At 41.7% G+C, this 21,733-nt stretch overlaps 1 protein-coding gene across 6 annotated transcripts in view; it reads right to left on the reverse strand.

Annotated features, from left to right (window-relative positions):
• The window catches only part of NEK11 (NIMA related kinase 11), a 166,700-nt gene that overhangs the window by 52,640 nt on the left and 92,327 nt on the right, over positions 1-21,733 (reverse strand). The window contains exon 13 of one of the 6 annotated variants that reach the window (XM_048838758.2): positions 19,944-20,347. The exons of the other annotated variants lie outside the window; for them this stretch is intronic. Coding sequence (XP_048694715.1) covers positions 20,190-20,347 — 158 coding nt within the window. The 3' untranslated portion in view covers positions 19,944-20,189. Of the gene's footprint in view, positions 1-19,943; positions 20,348-21,733 lie in introns of those variants that run through there. 6 annotated transcript variants of the gene reach the window in all.

Genomic DNA, 21,733 nt, shown 5'->3' on the forward strand with positions numbered 1-21,733 from the left:
AATACTGTACGCAGAGAAATAGCCCTTCTCAGGAGCAGCTGTGGAATACTATGATAATAATTCAGTGCGGGCAGCCTAGTATTAGAGGAAAGGACTAGAAATTAGCCTTCCTGGATTATATTTCTCTGCTATAGTGTTAATTGCCGTTTGGCACTGGCTAGAAGCCAGGTATACTAGTGCTCTAATTCTAGATCTGCCACGGACTTGTGCTTCCCTAGGACAAGTCACTTCACGTCCCTGTGACTCAACTTCCTCATCTGGAAAATGTGGCTATTACTAGCTATGTTGTTCCCATGAAGGCTGTACTTCAGCAAAGCACCTCCTTCAAGTGAAACACGTTTAAATGCTTTGCTGAATAAGGATGGTTTGAGTAATCGAGACCTTAAAAATATTTTAAAAAACCCCAATATTTACCAAGTATCACCCAGGCTATCTTGAGATGATACAGAATTTTCCTACATTTACAATAACTGTGGGATCTCAGATGCTGTGACAGAGAAAATTGAGTTTTAAGAGCAACCACAGTGCCTCATGGAGACACTGAGAGACTTAATGTTCGTAAATGTTTGAGCTCAAGTGAAAGTAGTTCTGAATAATTAACAATACCTTACATTTCTCTTTATTACTACTGAAATACTAAAAGGTGGACCAAAAACAAACAAAAAAAATCAACTCAAAAACATTTAGGGTTGTGCAATGAATGCTGTAATTTTATCAAATTAAACTGTAAGTCGGGCCCTACCAAATTCACTGTCCATTTTGGTCAAATTCAGTGTCATAGGATTTTAAAAATACTTAATTTCATGATTCCAGCTATTTAAATGTGAAATTTCACAGTGTTTTAATTGTAGGAGTCCTGACTCAAAGGGGAGTCAGTGGGGGGGGGGGGTCACAAGGTTATTGTAGGGGGGTTGCGGTATTGCTACCCTTACTTCTGCACTGCTGCTGGCAGCGGCCCTGCCTTCAGAGCTGGGCAATGGTGAGCGGCGGCTGCTGGCCGGGAGCCCAGTTCTGAAGGCAGAGCTGCTGCCAGCAGCAGCGCAGAAGGAAGGATGGGATGGTGCGGCCACCCTTACTTCTGCGCTGCTGCCTGCAGAACTGGGCTCTCAGTCAGCAGCCGCCACTCTCCGGCTGCCCAGCTCTGAGGGCAGCAGTGCAGAAGTAAGGGCGGCATGGGATGGTGTTGCCACCCTAACTTCTGTGCTGCTACTGGCAGGGCGCTGCCTTCCAAGCTGGGTGCCCAGCCAACAGCCGCTGCTTTCTGGCCAAACAGTTCTGAAGGCAGTGGAGAAGTAAGGGTGGCAATGCTGCAACCCACCTAAAATAACCTTGTGACCCCCCCACAACTCCCTTTTGGGTCAGGACCCCCAATTTGAGAAACCCTGGTCTCCCCCTGTGAAATCTGTATAGTATAGAGTAAAAGCACGCAAGAGACCAGATTTCACAGTCCATGATGTGTTTTTCATAGTCATGAATTTGGTAGGGCCCTAACTATAAATTAATTCATTTTGCAAAAAGATAAACTTTGCAGAAAACAGAGAATGTAAAAACTTGTATGATTTTGTTTGCCAAATTGCTAAGCGCCTTCTCTAGGTAGTATGATCCCCTTGTGACAACAGCAGTTTCCTTCAGTGAGGTAAAAAACACTCCTTGATTAATAGATTTAATTTTCTCTTACCCTGAAGCCAGGCTTATAACTAATGTATTAATATTGCATTCAGAAGCTCCCATGCATTTAAGAGCCAATGGGTGAGTTCATTTATATATTAAAAAAAAAAATCTATGGTGGCTGTGCCCTACCATAGGACTGTAACTAGTAGATGCACATCTGTAATGGACAGTAAAAAGAATGTAATCTTGTTGTCAGTAGGTTTTTTTTAGGGAGCCTCTATTAACATAAAGAAGCAGTTAGAGCCTGGGACAGGATGTCAGAAGACCTACTGAGAATTCTTCTTCTCCAAGATACTTTCTCACTGTGATCATCTTAGGCTAGTCACTTCGGCTTAGTTTCTCAAGGGTATTTTGGGACCTAACTCTCATTGAAAACAATGGGAGTTAGGCAGCTAAATACCATTGAGGAGCTGGGCCTTAACCTCTCTGTGCCTCAGTTTACCAATCTTCACAAAATACAGTGAGATCCTTATCTGCAAGCTGCTATAGATTATCAAAAACCTCACCAGGATCAAAGGAAAACAACTCTCCCATCACCCCAGATCTGAAAATATTCATTACAAAACATGGCACTTTTTCCATGTCTATGAATGAAAACCTTGGGGAAACTGAACAACATTTAGGATACAATTCTCAAAACCTGGCCTCCATTTATGTGCATGCGACTTTGTGCATACAAGTTTTGCACATTAGTGTGAGCACACGTTTTGTGGACTATCACTTGCGCACTCACATGGTTGAACTTATGCACATAAACACATTTGTGTTCTCTTTGCATCCATAAATGGATCCTAGGACATGTAAATTCTACATGACCGCACAAGTGATAATGCACACTAACAAAGGATAGGGTGAGGAACCTTTGAGAACATGGCCCTTAAAAAGTATCACATCGTATACCCCTCATTGCCTCGCAATGCCTCTGAAACACAGGAACAAGCTAGAATCTTCCTCACAGGTCATGCTCTGATCTTAAATTGGAAATGAACCTTGCAGCACTGGAGGGGAGATTCTCACCCCACTGCGCTCTCTATATGCCACCATGTCATTGTTGCTGTATGGGGCCATAACAGCCCCCAAGGAACCAGAGAAGCATTTCCCTGGCGCAGGTCCTATATAGGGTCACAGTAGATAGCCCTATGCTGCCCCTCCATTGCAAGCCCTGCTGCGGCAGGCGTACTGGAGGTAGAGCCAGGGACAAGAGGAGTGTCTCTATAGTGCATACCACTGTGGTGATTCTAGATTGCTCCAGGCTACAGAGCAGTCCACAAGTAGCAGCAGGAGGCTGCCATGTATTACAGCCTTTCACTGAGCACCTTTTGGCCCTTAGAGCAGCTCAGAATCAGGCAAAAAGTGACTTTCAGATCGGAAGCTGAGAGCTTCTCATGCAATTTAAATCTGTGGCATGATGTACTCCTGATCCTTTGCCTAAGGAAAGAAAATCAATGTCTTAATGATTTGTAAACAAGGAAACGAAACGGTGTAGAGAATGACCCAAACTGTGGTATGTTATTCTCAGTCATCACAAGCATGAAAAAAATATACAAGATGTTCAGCACATGAAGGCACATTTCAAAGGATCACGTTGAGAGAGTATAACCACCTGTAAAAATGGGGTTTGTCATTTTTCCCCCATGGAAAGTTAAGCTTATATGCACATGCAATATCAGGCATATCACAGTTTCCTTCTGGGGTTATCACTTCCATGTTGTGCCCAACCCCCAGATGGAGTAAAGGCTTGTGAACGGTACGAGGGTAAATCCCAGATATCCAAAATTTGTTTGGTCACCGGTTTTTAAAATTGGTATAACAGTTTTTAATCCAACATTTGGATTTTGAGATCATGGATCTCTCCAGGAATCTTTATAAAAATCAGGGTTTGTGTGTTGCTCCATAAACCAAGTATCTACCATTATCCATATATATAATATGCACACAATTATCTGTTTGAGCACATGAATGCATATCCACCCCCCCAAGCACCTGCAGTATATTTACTCTTCCTTCTACATGCAAAATACCTGTGGCAGTGAGACTCCAAGCCCAGGTCTACAGGCTCGGCCTTGTGCTAGAAATAGCAGCGTAGATATTCCTGTTTGGGCTCTAAAACCCAGTGAGGTGGGTGGGTCTCAGAGCCTGAGCAGGTCCATCTACACTGCTATTTTTAACATCGTAGTGTGAGCCCGAGTCTGTAGACACAGGGCTTGGGGTGTTTTTTTGTTTGTTTGTTTTGTTTTGGTTTTTTTTTGCAGTTTAGGCCACTGAGAGGTGCTATGTACATAAAGTTCCCATTGACTTCAAGAGAGCAATATACCTTATGAGGCTGTGCAACAGCATCCCACAGGGAAGAAAGAGGTGGAAGCCCCATTGCTTGGAACTTTTAATGCTAGACTGGAAAAAACACTCAAAAACACTAGCAAATATATAGTGGGGACAAAGAAAGGTGTATTGGCAAGGAAATGAACTGGATGATCCAATGGGTTTTTTCTATCCCTCATTTCTAGGACGGAGAACAAAAACAATAGCAAATCACAGACAGAATTCCATAGTAACACAAGGATCAGGAATACAAAAAAAGAATAGGTGTTTTTTACTTTGGTATACAGAATTAACAGCAGGAAAGAGCTTTCGTTTATCTACAGTGGGCTTTGTTTAGTGCTGATTTACCTCCTGTGCAGTGCCTCTTAAGTTAATGGAGTTGCATGGAGTGTAAGTCAGAATGGAATTTAGAACCACATAGTTTGGTGTCCTAGCAAGAATGTCTCTGCAGATGAGAACCTATCTGAAATAACTGAGCTCACGTAACATTTTGCTCTAAAATGAGTCAGAGCTTTTTGGAGTTTTCTTATGACTCACAGTTATAGTTATTTTGTTCAAAATATTTCTAGTGAAAAATAGCTTTATCATCAATATGGAAAATCTCCGTGAGAAATGGCCATGTTAGACGTGCCTTTTTTCAAACAAACAAAAAAAAAACAGAATTTCAGCTGAAGCAATTTTGTTTTGTTTTGTTTGGGGCAACAAAAGGCAAACAAAAATAGATTTTCTGATAAAATCCCAAAACCTTCTGCAGAAAAATGGCAACAAAAATGGAAATGATGGTTTTCATCACCATTTGGTGGGGGCGAACCAAATAATTTCCTGACCGGCTCTATTCAGAGTGGGCATTGAAAAGCCAGAAATAGTGAGGCAGCAGTGGTATGGATGAGTGTGTGGCTGCCGTTCAAGATCAGCTCGAAGGTCCTATAGCCTCATAATCTCCCATATGAGTTCTGAATATTCAGAAATGCTTGTGAGGATGGTGCCGGGGGGAGAAACAACAGTATAAGGTTGAAGATGAAGATAACAGAGGAGACTCAGTAAAAGTCTTTGGAAACCATTTCCTTTATGCATGAGGAGATCCAATTATTTCAAAGGTTGCCCTATAACGTGCGTAGTGTCCTGCAGAAAACACAGCAAGTGCTGTACATCTCATTAAAGGAAAACTAACCACAAAACTATATTAAAAGCTATGCTTAGTCCTGGGGTTATTTTCAACTTTTTGATCAGTCAGAGAAAACTTTTAAATACCTTTGTATGACTATTGTAAATAGCAGAGACTACCTGCTACTATCAGTCTCAGTTTGATGACAGTGAGTGTGAAGGAGGAAGTCTTTATGTATCAAATAACTAGCTGCTATTTTGGGAAGGCAGTTACCTCCTCCCCAGATTCCATTCAAATGTGCCATTTTCAAGCAGTAAATAAGGGATATCTTCTAGGATCTGTTGCAGGAATTCCCCAAACTTGGTTCATGGCTTGTTCATGGTAAGCCCCTGGTGGGCCATGAGATGCTTTGTTTACCTGAGCGTCCGCAGGTACAGCCGCTCACAGCTCCCAGTGGCCGCGGTTTGCCGTTCCTGGCCAATGGGAGCTGCGGGAAGCAGCACAGACAGGGCCACCTCTTCCCGCAGCTCCCATTGGCTGGGAACGATGAACCGTGGCCACTGGGAGCTGTGAGCGGCCGTACCTGCAGACACCACTCAGGTAAACAAAGCGTCTCACGGCCTACCAGGGGCTTACCCTGAACAAGCCATGACCCAAGTTTGGGAACCCCTGGTCTATTGGAACAGTAGCAGTCACATAGAATGGATCAGATTCACACATTTATGATGCATCATAAATGCAGTACTTAACACACACTGTAGACAGTAAACACAGCCACATCTTTTAAGTAAAGTTGCATTGTTTTTATAACAATTACAATATTGTCATTATGTTATTATATTGGCTTTTTAATAGTTTCATTCCTCTTATATCTAGTGAAGTTTTTCAGAAGCTGGGAATGGATGACAAGGGATGGATCACTTGATTACCTGTTCTGTTCATTCCCTATGCGGCACCTGGCACTGGCCACTGTCGGAAGACAGGACACTGGGCTAGATGGACCTTTGGTCTGACCCAGTATGGCCATTCTTATGTTTATATTCCAAGTTCATTTGCATATAATATTCTCAATGGACCAAACTGATCCTTACTGTAATGCTACTAAAACCCACAGAGAAGGATGAATTTGGCCTCTATTGATTTCATTCTTTTCTTCCTCTTTAGTAATAGTTTAATTACATTACACAGAACTAGCTAATCAAAATGTTGTGCCCCATTTGCCCACCCCAAGATTAGCTTTTGGACATAGTTATTTTAAAGTGTGGCTCTGCTCTGAAAAGTGACTGTTTTAAACTACCATCTAGCTCAACAGAGCTGCTCCTTGGGAGGAATTCATCCCTACACCAGTGCTGAACCCAGTGTAGGGGCAGCATGTGTTTCCTCTACAATGGGGCTGCAGAAGGCCAGCTTGGCCCCCGTGCAAGTTAGGTTTTTACATGACAAGGGAATATCTGGGGTGTAGCAACGTCCAGGCCACAACCCATTCTGCCCTTATGGCTGGGGCTCCTGCAGTGGGTGGCACAGAGTAGAAACTGTAATGTAACCTTAACTATGGAATCACAAGGACATATCCATACTGTAGTCTTTATGGTTATGAGGATACTATGCTAATCACACAGAGGTGTGCTTAACAATTAATTATTATAACGATTATTCTATTATAGTTTATGTCCAGAGTCAAGAAGCAAATTGTGATATTTTCTAAAGCCATTTGATATTTGTGACTATCTCTGAGATCACATCTTGGGTAATTACTTTTAGTGTGCGGTTCCCTAATATGCATGCAGCCATAACTCAGATGGTGTATGCTCACAACGGAGACCCTTTAAAAATGTGGCCTAAAATGTTTAAGTCTTTGCTCCTCTCTTTCAGTTAGGTACAACATATTTAAAAATTATCCAACAAGGCTTATGAAAAACTAGAGTGAAAAATTTAACCATTAACTACATTTGCTTTGTAGGTGTGAGAATTTCTTATTTAGATTCAGTTGAAACTTTATCCACTTGAAATTCAAAGCAATACATCCAAACCTTACAATTAGCAATGGAAATATAGAAATAATGTATGCAATTATTGTAATGTACTTTGCTATTTTGGAATTATAATGAAATCAGGGGGTTGCCAGATGTAATATATTGCAACATATTTATTAAGTTAATGAATTTAAAATATTATAATCAGTGGAGTATACAAAAATAAAAAGGGAATAGATTACAAAACAGAGAAACTAGGTGAATGGAGCTGACTGATGGACAAAGGTGAGAGATTAAAACTTTGTAACAATTGAAAAGTGATTAGAACAAAAGAAAACCGCTAATGCCAAGATCCTCAATAGATCTTCTGAGAGTTTATGGTGAGAAGCAAGGATAGATTCTGCACTTTAAGTGTTTTTTACATTGGATGTAGAGGAATACTGAGTAGGAGTAGAGAGGGTATGTTACCTCTTTATTTGAAACTGGTGTGGCTGTTACTGCAATATCGCATCCAGCCCTGGTACCCTCAATTCAAGAAAGATGTGTTAGGAACTGGGATGTAGGCAGTCTGGCTCGATAAAGAGAGCCAGAGTCAAAATCTGAAGTTGAACCAAGGATCAGAGCCAGAGTCAGAGCTAATGATCAGGAGTGACGGTAAGGACAGGAACAAGAGATAAGGCAAAGATCAGACACAGAGTAGGAGCAAGGCAGGAACTAGGAGCAGAACAGAAGCAGAGCAGGAACCGGGAACAGTTGGACGCAGAACACAATGAGCAAATGTCCAATGCAACAGAGTCTTCACAATTACTTGGACAATCCATGTGGGTCATTTCCTGATTTAAGCATTGAGTGTGAGCCAATCAGATGCCCTAGTCCTTGGGCATCCTGATAGGACTTCCTGTGGGACCGGATCTTCCAAGATTAATGAGGTGTTGCTTTGTCTCCCTTTGTCATGACAGGGGAGTGTTGGAGATCTATGCCCCCTGCAGCCTGGGTGCTAGACCTGTCAAAACTGAGGCCTTTCACTCTTTCACTTTCATTACACCACCACCTTCTTCAGGCACACTCCCTTCTGGGGTAGCACTGGGCCTGTCACCTTGGGATGATCCTGGTGAAACTTTTCCATTCTGCTGGTGCTCCAAACATGGGGTTGGAGACTGGGAGTTGGCAGGTTGCAGGCAGACCTTTTGACAATATTTGGAAGAAAAATCTTCTCCCGCCAGAAAATAACAGGGTCATGCTGCAGCAGCCAAGTAATGCCAAGAATTAGGGGAAAGTGCAGTGAATGGATTGCATTTAGTTGCACGACCTCCTAGTGGTTGATCTCTAAAAGAACAGTTTCTTGGGTCACTGGACCTGAAGATCAGAGGGACTCATCAATAGTTTCTACAAAATCTGGTGTGCCCTTGGGCTGGAAGGGGATGTGCAAGGCTCATGCTACCTCAACACTGATAGCATTGTCTATGGCCCTGGAGTTGATCAGAGCCCATTGGAGGGGGATGGACGTAGCTAGATCAAGGATGTTTATTTATATTGGAACTTGGAGATGTGGAGAAGCCCTTTTGGTCTCAGTTAATTTGTGGGTGGCCCATCAAGAGGCAGTACTGGGGTGGGAAAAATTAACGGTACCCAAGCCAGTTACTCTTACCATGCCTAGGCCTGTTTGTTTCCCAGCAGCTTTCTGATCAAACAGGAGGTGAGGGCATGTCTGGAAGCCCTGCAGTAGAAACACAAATTCTAGTGACATCATCATTCTCTTTATTCCGGGGTCAGGCAGTGGCTTAGGTCAGTCTCCATTGACTCAGGTGTTGGTAGGCGGGGCTTTGGTTCCATGTGCGGTTGCAATGGTGGACCAAAGCTTTTCTTCTCCTTTCTCCCTCATAATCGGATGTCTATGTGGTGAGCTAGGCTGATGAAAGAATTCAGTTGGGAGAGGCTCTCGATGTGCGCCAACTTGTCCTTCACCTCTTCACTCAAGCCCCACTGGAACTGATGTAACTGGGCCATATCATTCCATTCCACATCTGCCGCCAGTTGCCAATAGTGAGTGGCATATGTGGTGGTAGGCCTATCATAGAGTCTTAGGATTGGAAGGCAACTCAAGAGGTCTTCTAGTCCAGTCCCCTACACTCAAGGCAGGACTAAGTATTATCTCTAGACCATCCCTGACAGGCGTTTGTCTAACCTGCTCTTAAAAATCTCCAATGATGGAGATTCCAAAACCTTCCTAGGAAATTTATCACAATGCTTAACCACCTGGGCAGTTAGGACATTCTTCCTAATGTCCACCCTAAACGTCCCTTCCTGCAATTTAAACCCACTGCTTCTTGTCCTATCCTCAGATGTTAAGGAGAACAATTTTTCTCCCTCATCCGTAACAACCTTTTATGTACTTGAAAACTATTATCATGTCCCCTCTAAGTTTTCTCTTCTCCAGATTTAACAAACCCAATTTTTTCAATCTTCCTTAATCGGTCACGTTTTCTGAACTTGTAATCATCTTTGCTGCTCTTTTCTGGACTTTCTCCAATTTTCCAGAACTGGGCACAATACTCCATCTGAGGCCTAATACTCCAGCTGAGGCGTGCAGTAGAACTGAAGAATTACTTCTCGTGTCTTACTTACAACACTCCTGCTAATACATCCCAGAATGATGTTTGCTTTTTTTCTGCAAGTGTTACACTGTTCACTCATATTTAACTTGTGATCCACGATGATCCTCAGATCCCTTTCGCAGTACTCCTTCCTAGGCAGTTTTGTATGTGTGCAACTGATTGGTCCTTCCTAAGCGGAGTATTTCACATTTGTCCTTATTGAATTTCATCCTATCTACTTCAGTTCTCCAGTTTGTCCTGATCATTTTGAATTACAATCCTATGCTCCAAAGCACTTACAACCCCTCCCAGCTTGGTATCGTCTGCAAACTTTATAAGTGTACTCTCTATGCCATTACAGTAACTCCTCACTTAACTTTGTAGTTATGTTCCTGAAAAATGCTAATCCAATTTCCCCATAAGAATTAATAGGGGGGTTGGGTTCCAGGGAATTTTTTTTTTTTGCCACACAAAAGGCATTATATACATTTTAAACAAGCAATTTAATACAGGTATAGGTTTTAAATAATTTTAAACAAGCAATTTAATGCAGTAACTTCCCACTTAATGTCCTCTGACTTAACCTCCACCCCTTCTCCCAATACCCCTCCCTTAACCCGCCTCTTCTCCCCCCCACTCCACCTCCTCCCCCTTTACTCTGCGCCCTTGCTCCTCCCCTCCCCCAGCCTCCTGCCTGCGGCAATCAGCTGGTTTGCAGGGTTCAGGAGGCTGTGGGGAGGAGCGAGGACGCGGCGCAGCCTCCCACCTCCTTCCCCTGCCTCCTGCCCACGGCAATCAGCTGGTTTGTGGCATTCAGGAGGCTGTGGGGAGGAGAGAGAATGCGAGGCGCAGCCTCTCCCCTCGCTCCCCTGCCTCCGGCCTTCTGAACGCCACAAGACAGCTGACTGCCGCGGGCAGGAGGAGGGGGGAGCAGGGGAAAGGTGCTGATCCACGGGGTCCACCGGCGGGTGGGAGGTGCTGGGAGGGGTGGCATAGGGGAACTGATGGGGGGCTGCCAGCCGTGGACAAAGCAGGTGGCCAAACGACGTTATAGGGGAGCATTGCACAACTTTAAACGAGCATGTTCTGTAATGGAGCAGGGACGTAACATTGAAACAACATTAAGTGAGAGGATGTTAAGTGGGGAGTTACTGAATTTACATAATTTGTGAAGATATTGAACAGAACCAGACCCAGAACTGATCCCTGCGGGACCCCACTTGATACAGTAACTCCTCGATTAACATTGTAGTTATGTTCCTGAAACATGTGACTTTAACTAAAACAATGTTAAGCAAATCCAATTTGCCCCTTAAGAATTAATGTAAATGGGGGCGGGGGGGGTAGGTTCCAGGGAAATTTTTTTCAACAGACAAAAAAACTATTATATATATATATATATATATATATATATATATATATACACACACACACACAGTATAAGTTTTAAACAAACAATTTAATACTGTACACAGCAATGATGATTGTGAAGCTTGGTTGAGGTGTTGAAGTCAGAGGGTGGAAGAGGGTGGGATATTTCCCAGGGGATGCCTTACTGCTAAATGATGAACTAGCACTCGGCTGAGCCCTCAAGGGTTAACACATTGTTGTTAATGTAGCCTCACACGCTACAAGGCAGCAGGAACGGAGGGAGGGGAGACAGCATGGCAGACAGAGACACACACCCTGTGTGTGTGTGAGAGAGAGAGATGCGCATTGCCCCTTTAAGTACACTGACACCACTCAAGTACATTTAAAAAGATCAGGAAGTTGAGACAGCAGCTGCGGCCAGCAAGCTCTCTCCATCCTGAGCCCTGTTGTGTTCCCAACCTGCTCTATATGGAGAAGGGGTAAGCGGGGGGCAGGAGTAGGGGGGAGGAGGACACCCTGACATTAGCTCCATCTTCCCCTCTCCCCTGCACAGCAAGCAGGAGGCTCCCGGGAGCAGCTCCAAGGCAGAGGGCAGGAGCAGCACATGGCAGTGGGGGGAGGGACAGCTGAACTGCCAGCAATGGATAGCCTGCTGGGCGGCTGCTGCACGGGGAACTTAGGGGAGCAGGGAGCTGATAGGGGGGCTGCCGGTCCACCCTGGTTCCAACGGGCTGCAACTTCCAACTGCAACGGGCTGCTCTTCCTTCAAGCAGTGGACAAAGCAGGTGGCTGCCAAACAATGTTATAAGGGAGCACTGCACAACTTTAAATGAGCATATTCCTTAATTGATCAGCAACGTAACAATGAAACAACGTTAACCGGGATGACTTTAAGTGAGGAGTTAATGTATATCCTTCCAGCTTGACTGGGAACCACCGATAACTACTCTCTGGGAATGGTTATCCAACCCGTTATGCACCTACTTTATAGTAACTCCATCTAGATTGCATTTCTCTAGTTTGTTTATGAGAAGGTAATGTGATACAGTATCACAGGCCTTACTAAAGTCAAGATATACAACATCTACCACTTCCCCCTATCCACAAAGTTTGTTACACTGTCAAAGAAAGTTTTAGGTTGATTTGACATGATTTGTTCTTAACAAATCCAGGCCATTACTTATCACCCTATTATCTTCTAGGTATTTGCAAACTGGTTGCTTAATTATTTGCTCCATTGTCTTTCCAGGTACTGAAGTTAAGATGTCTGGTCTGTAATTCCCCGGGTTATCCGTATTCCCCTTTTTATAGATTGCCACTATATTTGCCCTTTTCCAGTCATCTGGAATCTCGCCCATCTTCCATGACTTTTCGAAGATAATCACTAATGGCTCAGACATCGCCTCCGTCAGCTGCTTGAGTATTCTAGGATATATTTCATCAGTTCCTGGTGACTTAAAATCATCTAACTTTTCTAAGTAATTTCTAACTTGTTCTTTCCCTACGTTAGCCTCTGATCTTACCTCATTTTTACTGGCATTCATTAAGTTAGATGTTCAATTGCTACTAAACTTTTTGGTGAAAACAAACAAAAATGTCATTTAGCACTTCTGCCATTTCCACATTTTCTGTTATTGTTTTACTCTCCTCATTGAGTAACAGCCTTCCCTGTCCTTGATCTTCCTCTTGAATCTAATGTATTTGTAGAATGTTTTCTTGTTATCCTTTATGTCTCTAGCTAGTTTAATTTCATTTTGTGCCTTGGCATTACTAATTTTGTCCCTACATACTTGTGTTATTTGTTTATATTCATCCTTTGTAATTTGACAGTGCTTTCCTAAGCTTACACAGCACTGCATCAGCAGTACAGTCTCAATATAGGTTATCAAATATAGCAGAGAATGGTTCCAAAAAATCATCCTATTTTGTCAAAAAGTGGATTGCCCTGCTCCAAAAGGGGCAAAGCCCTGTGCAACAGTTCCCCTGTAAGTAGGCTCATCTATTTTGCCTGGTCTATGTGGTTACAAGTGAGTACAGAGTACGAAAAGCAAATGGCGCTGGCTCAAAAATCCCCTAAACTTCTGGTGATCACCATCAAAGCATTCAGGTAGGAGAACTGAGGGATCCTGCTTGAGTGAAGGAGGTCCCCCCGAAGCCTGGAGTGTGGCAATTTCTCCGTAGGAATGAGCAAGTTGTTTGTGGAGCAACTGATCCTCTGCTGAAAATTGAGTCACTTGAGTCCACAGTGCTAGATTCCTGGTCTGAAGTTAGTTAACTTGTTTCTGGAGGACTAGGGCCGGGGGGAACTGCTGGGTAGCAGCAAGCCCTCCTCCTCCATTCAGGTACCATGAAGTGTGAAGCCTAAGCAGGTCTTGGCAACTGTTAGGAACTGGAACATAGGTGGTCTGGCCTAATGGTCAGGAGTCAAGCCAATGGTCAGAACTGGAGTCAGAGTCAGGAGTTGAGCCAAGGGTCAGAGCCCATGGTCAAGAGCGAGGCATAAGGTCATGAACCAGAGACAAGGCAAGGATCAGACATGGAGTAGGAGCAAGGCAGTAAGTAGGAACAGAATGGGAGCAGAGCAGGAACCAGAACAAGACTGGATGCAGATTGCAGGAGACAGGCAAAGAGTGGGGTCCAATGTGGCAGCCACCGGGAGCCTATGCAGTTGCTCAGGCAACCCACCTGGGTCTCTTTCTGGCTGAAATAGTGTGTGCAAGCCAATCAGATGCCCCAGACCTTGGGTGTCCTGACAGGACTTGCTGTGAGACCTGACCTTTCAAGATTAGTGAAGTGTTACTTTGTCTGTCTCCCTTGGTGGTGACAAGGGAGTGTCGGAGCCCAAGGTCCCCCACAGCATCAGGTTCTACACCCTTTGAAACTGATGACCCTTAGAGCCTTATGGGATGTTAACACATTGGAGAGGGTTCAGAGAGGAGCCACAAGCATGATTAAAGGATTGGAATATGTGCTTATAGTGGTGAGCTCAAATTATTTAGCTTAACAAAGAGAAGGTTAAGGAGCAATTGGATCCAATTTATAAGTACCTACATGGGAACAAAAATTTGATAATGGGCTCTTGAATCTAGCAGAGCCACAATCCAATAGCCGGAAGTTGAAGCTAGACTAATTCAGACTGGAAACAAGGCACACGTTTTTAATAGTGAGTGTAATTAGCCATTGGAACAATTTACTAAGGGTCCTGGTGGATTCTCCATCACTGCCAATTTTAAAATCAAAATTGGATGTTATTCTAAAAGATCTGCTTTAGCTCAAACAGCAGTTGATTCAGGGAAGTCCTGTGGACTGCATTATACAGGAGATCAGGCTAGATGATCACAGTGTGGTCCCTTCTGGTTTTATAATCACAGTGGTCCCTTCTGGCTTTATAATCTATTAATCTATGAAAACAAAGGGACAAGCCCTCTTCAGCACTCAGTCCAAATAATGTATCTAGGTACTGGAGATCTAATGAGGGGTAAAGAAGGAAGAAATTCTTCCCCCCAGGCTGCAGAGTTGGAACTGGGCATCTCTGCAGCCAGCACTGCAGCCTAAGGCCCAAATTCAGAAAAATCTTTAAGCATGTGCTTAACTTTAATTTAATACAGATGGTTTTAAGTACATGATTAAATTTAAGCATGTGCTTTGCAGAACTGAGGTTGAATTAGGCTCCATGGCCCCAGAGCCCCACAGGGATGAGGTGGAAGGGGGTGGAGGAGAAGGGAGAATCAGAGGATTCATAGCAGCAGGAGATCTACTGATACTAACACATCCACAAATCAGCCCTGGACAACAGTGTGCATGAATCCTTCACTGTATACAGGAACTGTGCACCTCCTTGTACATGCTCTGTGGGCCAAATTCTGTTCTTTTACACCAGTATAAATCTGGAGTAATTATTATCTGAAGAAATATTCTGGATTTCCTCTGGTGTAACAGAGAAAAGAGCTTTGTCCTTTCAATCCCAGGTTAGATTTTACCCTATTCAGAGTCTTCATATTCCTTTCCCTATTTAGAAATATACCATGGGTGGGTTAACTGTGTTTGCATGCATGGGTTCATAAATACTTTTGAAAAAATAATAAACATTTGTTCCCCTCTTGCTTACCGTGACCTTTCAGCTGTGAAATTGATATGAATGTAAAGTGGCACTTTGAGCCAAAAATAAGAGTACATGGCTTTAAATTTTCATCGCTCTATCCATTTTTGTCACTTAGATGAATCACTTTGTTGTAAAGATGAAATGATAAGACGGATACAGTTTGGCGAGCCCAGAAATTAAATGTGAGTGTATTTTTCAGTAATAGCAGAGAAGCACCACAGGAGTCTCACATGAGGACTACAATGAGTGTGTGTTTGTAATATACTCTTCCTCATTTTCCGTTTTTATTAAAACCCAGTTCTACTCCTATTTATGCCAATGGAAATCAGGAGGAACTTTACTGAGGTCAATGCGATTTTAGCAATGTAAAACTTATGTGAGAAGAGAATTAGGCCTTTTGCAGAATAAGCATTGTTCTTCTCTATATCTAACACTACCACGCCACTCTTGTCAACCTACTCGGTACGGCCTTGCAAAGCCATCACCTACATCGTCATCACGCGAGAACATACATCTTCTATCCACAGTAGCCGAACAATAAAATATTAAGGGCCAGATCCTCCACTGGTGTAAAACAGCAGAGCTACACTGACTTACATCATATTACACAGATGTAAATTGAGTGCAGAATGTGGCCTTTAGCATCCAAGCCCTTACTCAGAATCTAATTAGGCAGGACAATGGGCACCTGCTATTCTAAAGAAATTATCTTTATACTATTCTAGATGAGTAAGAAATAAAATAATATTACCTTACATTATATTTCAGTAGCTTTCAAACAGAAGAACTAGAGCAGAAGCTGCATTATATATCTGATCTACCTACCTAGCTATATGGGCCAAATTCACACTGGTGGCAGAAAAAGGCACCAGTTATACTCCCCGTACCAGGAGGCTGACTGTGCTTCAAGGAGACTTTTACTCTTATTTTATAACAGCTTTTGCCCTCCTCTATAGATAAATTCCCACTCTACTCCAGATGCAGCTGTATGTGTTTCAATTCACTCCAGATGCAGACGTATTTCATTGTTGGGAACAGCTGAATGGATAAGGGGAGTTTCACTCTTGTTTTGTGCCATCTTTTGCCCTCCCCCACACATAAAGTGGCCTCTACTTACCAGCTGTATTATACAGCCAGTTTTGTTTTTATTCTGATATATTGCAGTTTAGAGGAAAAGTACTGTATATACAATCAAAAGACATCTAGCCATACCCAGAAAACATTACACTGCCATAATTCACATGATACAAATTGGGATGCTTTGTTAAATGAAACAAATCAAAGAGAATAAAAAAGAGAATAGTAAAAACTAATCAAAACTTCAGAAGATATGGGCTTTCAAAAACAAAAAGCAAGTCCATATCAGCCAAATCATCCCCAGGTGGTTGTTCTTCCTTATGATCATGAGAAGATGGGGATGGGGGGGTCTTTGAAACGTATATCTCCCAGTTATGTACTTGTAACAAAGGAAAATATGCATACACGATTACCCCAATACACATTTGTCCCCATAATCTACAAAATGAGTTACTTAATATACAGGGAATATAAAAAAATAATTAATGGATATGGGCTGGAAAACTAGTATTTCTGGATGGGAAGTGGAAAAATAAACACATGCAAGGGGAATTTAGGCAGTTACAATGCAATTATCTGAGTTGAAATTTGGCCAGGACATGAAATCTATAGAAAAACTAGTAAGATTTCTGTTTTCATTTTATTTAAATGGCAAGTTGTGCAATGGTTCAGTGGAGTTCCTTTGCTTTCTTTTTTCTAATAGGTCAGAATAGAGCTGGAATAAGTAAATGCAACTTTGTTCATCAGCAACATTATATATAACTTAAACAGGAGCAAATAATAAATATTCAGTTACTTTACTTTTAATACTAACAGTGATTAAATAAAGAGCAAAGCATATGCACACAATCCCAATGTAAGATTTTGTCTAAAGTTTTCATGCCTTTCTTTTAAGCAAAGAAATTAGAGATGGAAAAATCCTAGGAGATTATCTGACAATGCAAAATATTCTCAGCTGCTTTGCCTAGCCTGTTTTAAAGTATTCAGATGATGAATGACTCCTTACTTCTCAGAAAAATATGATCAGAACATCAACATTTCTCACTGAATACTAAATTCAACTATATTATACTGCTTTCCAATAATCTCCAATTATCCAAGTTAACTGGGCACTGAACTTGGAAGACATTATCAATACTAAAAGTATCAGCTCAGAAGAAAACTATGTTACATGGAAACAATTTCAAGAATAAAAAAGTTGTTTTATTACTCATTAATTATTGTTTTATAAATCATAAATCCTTTGCACTTATTCAGCAAATTCTACACTTTTGAGTGGGCAAGGATGCAGCTGATCTACACTGGCCTGGCTACAGCTGGCTGAATTGGTGTAACTATCAATAATTAATAACAATGTTTCTTTCAGTAAAATACCCCAAAGCAAATTATTTTGCTCTCTTGTGTGACTCTGCTGCCTCCTGGTAGAAAGAGGAAACAACCTGTTAACCCAGACTGGTGAGTGAAGATGCATGAATTTTAGTGACGAAAAACACTTATTAAAAAATTTAAAATTTTTAAAAAAATTTAAAAAAAAATTAAAAAAATTTAAAAAATTTAAAAATTAAAAAAAAATGTCTTCTGATAGTTTTGTTAACTTCCACTGGCTGCAGGGCACTCTCACTGAACACCTACCAGGGTAAGCACTATATTTTACACACTGCAAACCTTTAAATAAAATTGGTCAAAATGGCTAAATCTTCTACTACAGCATGGGCACAAAAATGCACCTACATATTGGGGCTGTACTGGCAGAATCCTACAACCTGCAGATTCAATGGAATACAAACACATCTGTCCATAAACCACCCAACTTACTAATGCTGAGAGCTACTACATCAGAATGAGGTCTCCTAAGCCTGCCGGTTAATGATTCAGGGAAAGAGAGACCAGTCCACTCCCTACTGGCTTTCCAGTGAACCTTGACAACACCATCGCAGGCAGGTTTCAAATGCTTCCCATCTCTGCCAGCAAACTGACTGCAAAGGGAGCGGGACACAGATGCAGATTCTAGCAGGTAGTTGAAATAAATTCTGCATAGTATATACAGTGAAGATTCTCTCATTCTGGGGTCAGTATGCCTAATATTGCTTCCCAGAAGCCAGACTCTTTTCTAGCCTGTATTCCCATTTGTAGAAACTTGCATATGTCGGCAATGCCAAATTTTGCCTCCCAGTGCACAAAGAGGAGTAAATATCAGAGTTCTGGAGATATGCTTGTTACAGACACAACTTCGTCCCTTTATCTCCTTTGCACAGGAGCAAAGAACTTGGCTCATTAAAAGAAAATCAGTATAATTTGTGATTCACCTCATTTGTCGCTTTTACTGCCTATCAGCCTAAGACTGAATTCCTGTCTACTCAAGTTTAACCAATATATTTGTATAAGATTTTCAAAGTGCTTTCTGTAAGCTAGAGCCCATATTTTTTTCTCTTTAGTTGCATTCTGCATTCTCTGCTGAGTAAAAGAGGGTGGTACAGAATATGTGCACAAAGCCACTGAAGTAGATAGGGGAAAATGACAGAATGTCAAGGCATACTGGCAGCCACAAACCGCTCTAGCTTAGCAGTAGACATCTGAACACTTGGGTTCAGGAGTCATGCTCTGAATCAGCTGCAGTCCCGCGAGCCTCAGATGATTCTGCAGCAGTCCTGGTCCCTAAGTGAAAGGAATAAATTTCCATAATTCATCTGGATGGCGTAGTAAGGAGTGGAATGTTGGAGAACTAATTTAAATCTTCTCTTGTTTAAAAATAATATTCAAATTGCCATCAGCATCCTTCTATATAGCGGTGGCACTAGGCATAAGCAGACTAAGCAATTGCTTAGGGCCCCAAGAAGCTAAAGGGGGCCCTGATTTAGCATTACCCCCAAATACTGTTCATCTTATTTAACATGGACTTTTTAAAAAGCAGATTACTTTGAGAATTTTTTGGTCTGTGGCGATAACATATTTTTAGGGGGTGGATGAAAGATAAGGGGGACCCCAAAATATTCCTGCTCAGGGCCCCCAAAAGGCAAACATCACCTCTGCTTCTATAGACAGTGTAAGAAACTGATTATTTCTTCACAGTTCTGGAGAATTATGTCATTTTACAACGATTCACTATCTGTGTGTAACCTGATTTTGAACAGTAGCATGATGTAGAGTCGACTTGATAACTAATGTGTTAGACATTTTAAGAAGTGTGGCTTTCTCTGCATCTAGCTCTACTTGCTACCAGTTTGCAGACTGCAGTGAGCATTTAGTTAGACCCCATTCATCCTCTGAAAAAGAGAATTGCTTGAAGACGAAATTGGTCAGTTATTTGTAATTGCAGGTAATTCCTGTGCCTCAAGTGAAATGAAAATCATTCTGACAGGCATACTCACAGGTAGACTAGCTCGCTTCATGAAAGTTATATTCACGGTGAAAGCAATTAACTGGTGTGGATTTCTCTAGCAAGCTGAAGCCTCATTTCATGCCTGAGCTCGTGATCACCAATGATCCTGTGTTTGTTCATAATTTTAATTAACTTCAACACTTTGGGTTCCCCCCCCCAGCTTTTAATAGATGTACCTAATACTTCAAAAATTTGATTGAGTCTCCATGCCACTTACAGCTGAGGTACTAATTAAACTAAATCTTCCAACTCTCACTGGATGATCTCTCCTAGTGGAGTACAAGTATTTCCTACAGTCATCTGGATTAACTTTCAATTAAAGCGTAAGAACCTCAAAAAGTCATTGTATAAACTTGTTCCAAGTTTTTTTTTATTTTTGTGCTCTATAGTATATTGATACAAACATAAATTTTATTGTGGAAATATAGTTTCAGCAGAAAATTGCAACTTGAAAATTAACAGCAGCTGGCCAAACTTTTGAATGATGGGGGTGTAAAATTAGGTAGTGTTCCTATGCTCTCAATGAATCCTTATCATAAGTACCCATCAGATTTATTAACGGATTAACTCTAAAGATAGACATAGATTTCCTCCCCGCTCACATGCTGTTCCGCATCTGCTTCTTCCCTGGTACACTCCCACTCACAGCCTCATTTCCATTGCTCCTTTTTGGTCTCCTATGTGCAACTGTCTCTCTCCCCTGGACGTACTTTCTAGCAGCTGTGTTCTCTCTCACACAGAGTGTCTCTCTTGTTACTATGAAAGAGCAAGCCAACCATGTTAGGCATAAATGCCGCCACATTGAAAATTAAAAGCTATTTTCTATTTTTTTTAAAAAGCAATTTTGATGTTCCCAATTAGGTTTTTAGATATATCGAAATAAAAAGTTAACATTTAAACCCAGAGCAACCAATGGAAAATAGTTTCAATAGTTTTCAATATTAATACATTTAATGCAGACATTTACGTATAAATATTACATAAATATAGAGATATCTAACAAACACACTGTTTTAAGAGGCTATAAGTCACAGTGAATATGTCACTCTCATTAACCACATGGGTCAGATTTTGTGAAGTTAGTACATCACAGAAGTGATATATAATTTAATTAAAACCTTTGAACTTTTCGGATATAGACCTAAATAATACATGAACACTTCATATACATGCTCCTTTTTTTATTTTTACACTTTATGGGCCTGATCCAAAGCCCACTGACCTCAAAAATCACATCTCTTCAGTTTGACTTGGAGTTTGGTTGTTTCAGTCCTGTTCCCAGTGGAGAGGCACCCACATCACAAAATCTGCCACTACAAATTGCCCCTAGTTGGAAGTCTCAGCAGAGAGGCCAATGACTGAACAAGCATGAAGACGGAACTACTTTGGTCCTCGAAGCAATTCCTTACAGGTCACGGTTGAAGCATATGGATTGGACACTTGCACTGTCACTGTCCTGGCTATAATATGCCTATCCTGTGAAAAAATGGAAGCCTTCGGTCCCCAGGATTTTTGACCTTTCACCAGTACAATAGGCACACAAAAAAAGACAGGATCTGCTTTCTAAGCATTAAGAAGCAAAGTGAGTTACCATTCTAGAAAGAAACAGAACACATGCGTGTGCTATCAGAAATATTATACTAAAAGAGAGTACATTATTCTATGTAAAACTTTATTTTCAGTGTGCCAGGTACGGAAGCCTGAGCTTTCCCTTTGCTCATTCATTCACAAGCAAAGCACATGTTATATAGATTTTCATGACCCCAGGACAGTGACTAAGCATTTTAGGCCAGTATAGACAAGCAAGGCTCAAAGGTTTTTCATCTGCTTTTCTCACTGTGATACAATTTTGGGGTACAATCCCAGCACACATAGCAAATGCACATATCCTAGGATAATCCTACAGTCGATTTGCAGCTGGGAGGATAACTGCCGAGCATAATGCTGTTCCAATACCAATCACCTGAAGGTGTGAAGATGAAAGCTGTCCATTTCTTAACCCAGCCTCTCATTTGGAGGTGGAGTTCACCACCTTTTGATACTCCCAGTTCCCATAGGCTCAAAAACCATAAAACCCTCATGTTTCTACACTGCAGTCCCATATTCAGCATCCATCCTTCCTTCTCTTGTAGATTTTTAACT

Source organism: Caretta caretta, chromosome 2 (assembly GCF_965140235.1).
Source record: "Caretta caretta isolate rCarCar2 chromosome 2, rCarCar1.hap1, whole genome shotgun sequence".
In the NCBI taxonomy this organism is placed as follows: domain Eukaryota; kingdom Metazoa; phylum Chordata; order Testudines; family Cheloniidae; genus Caretta; species Caretta caretta.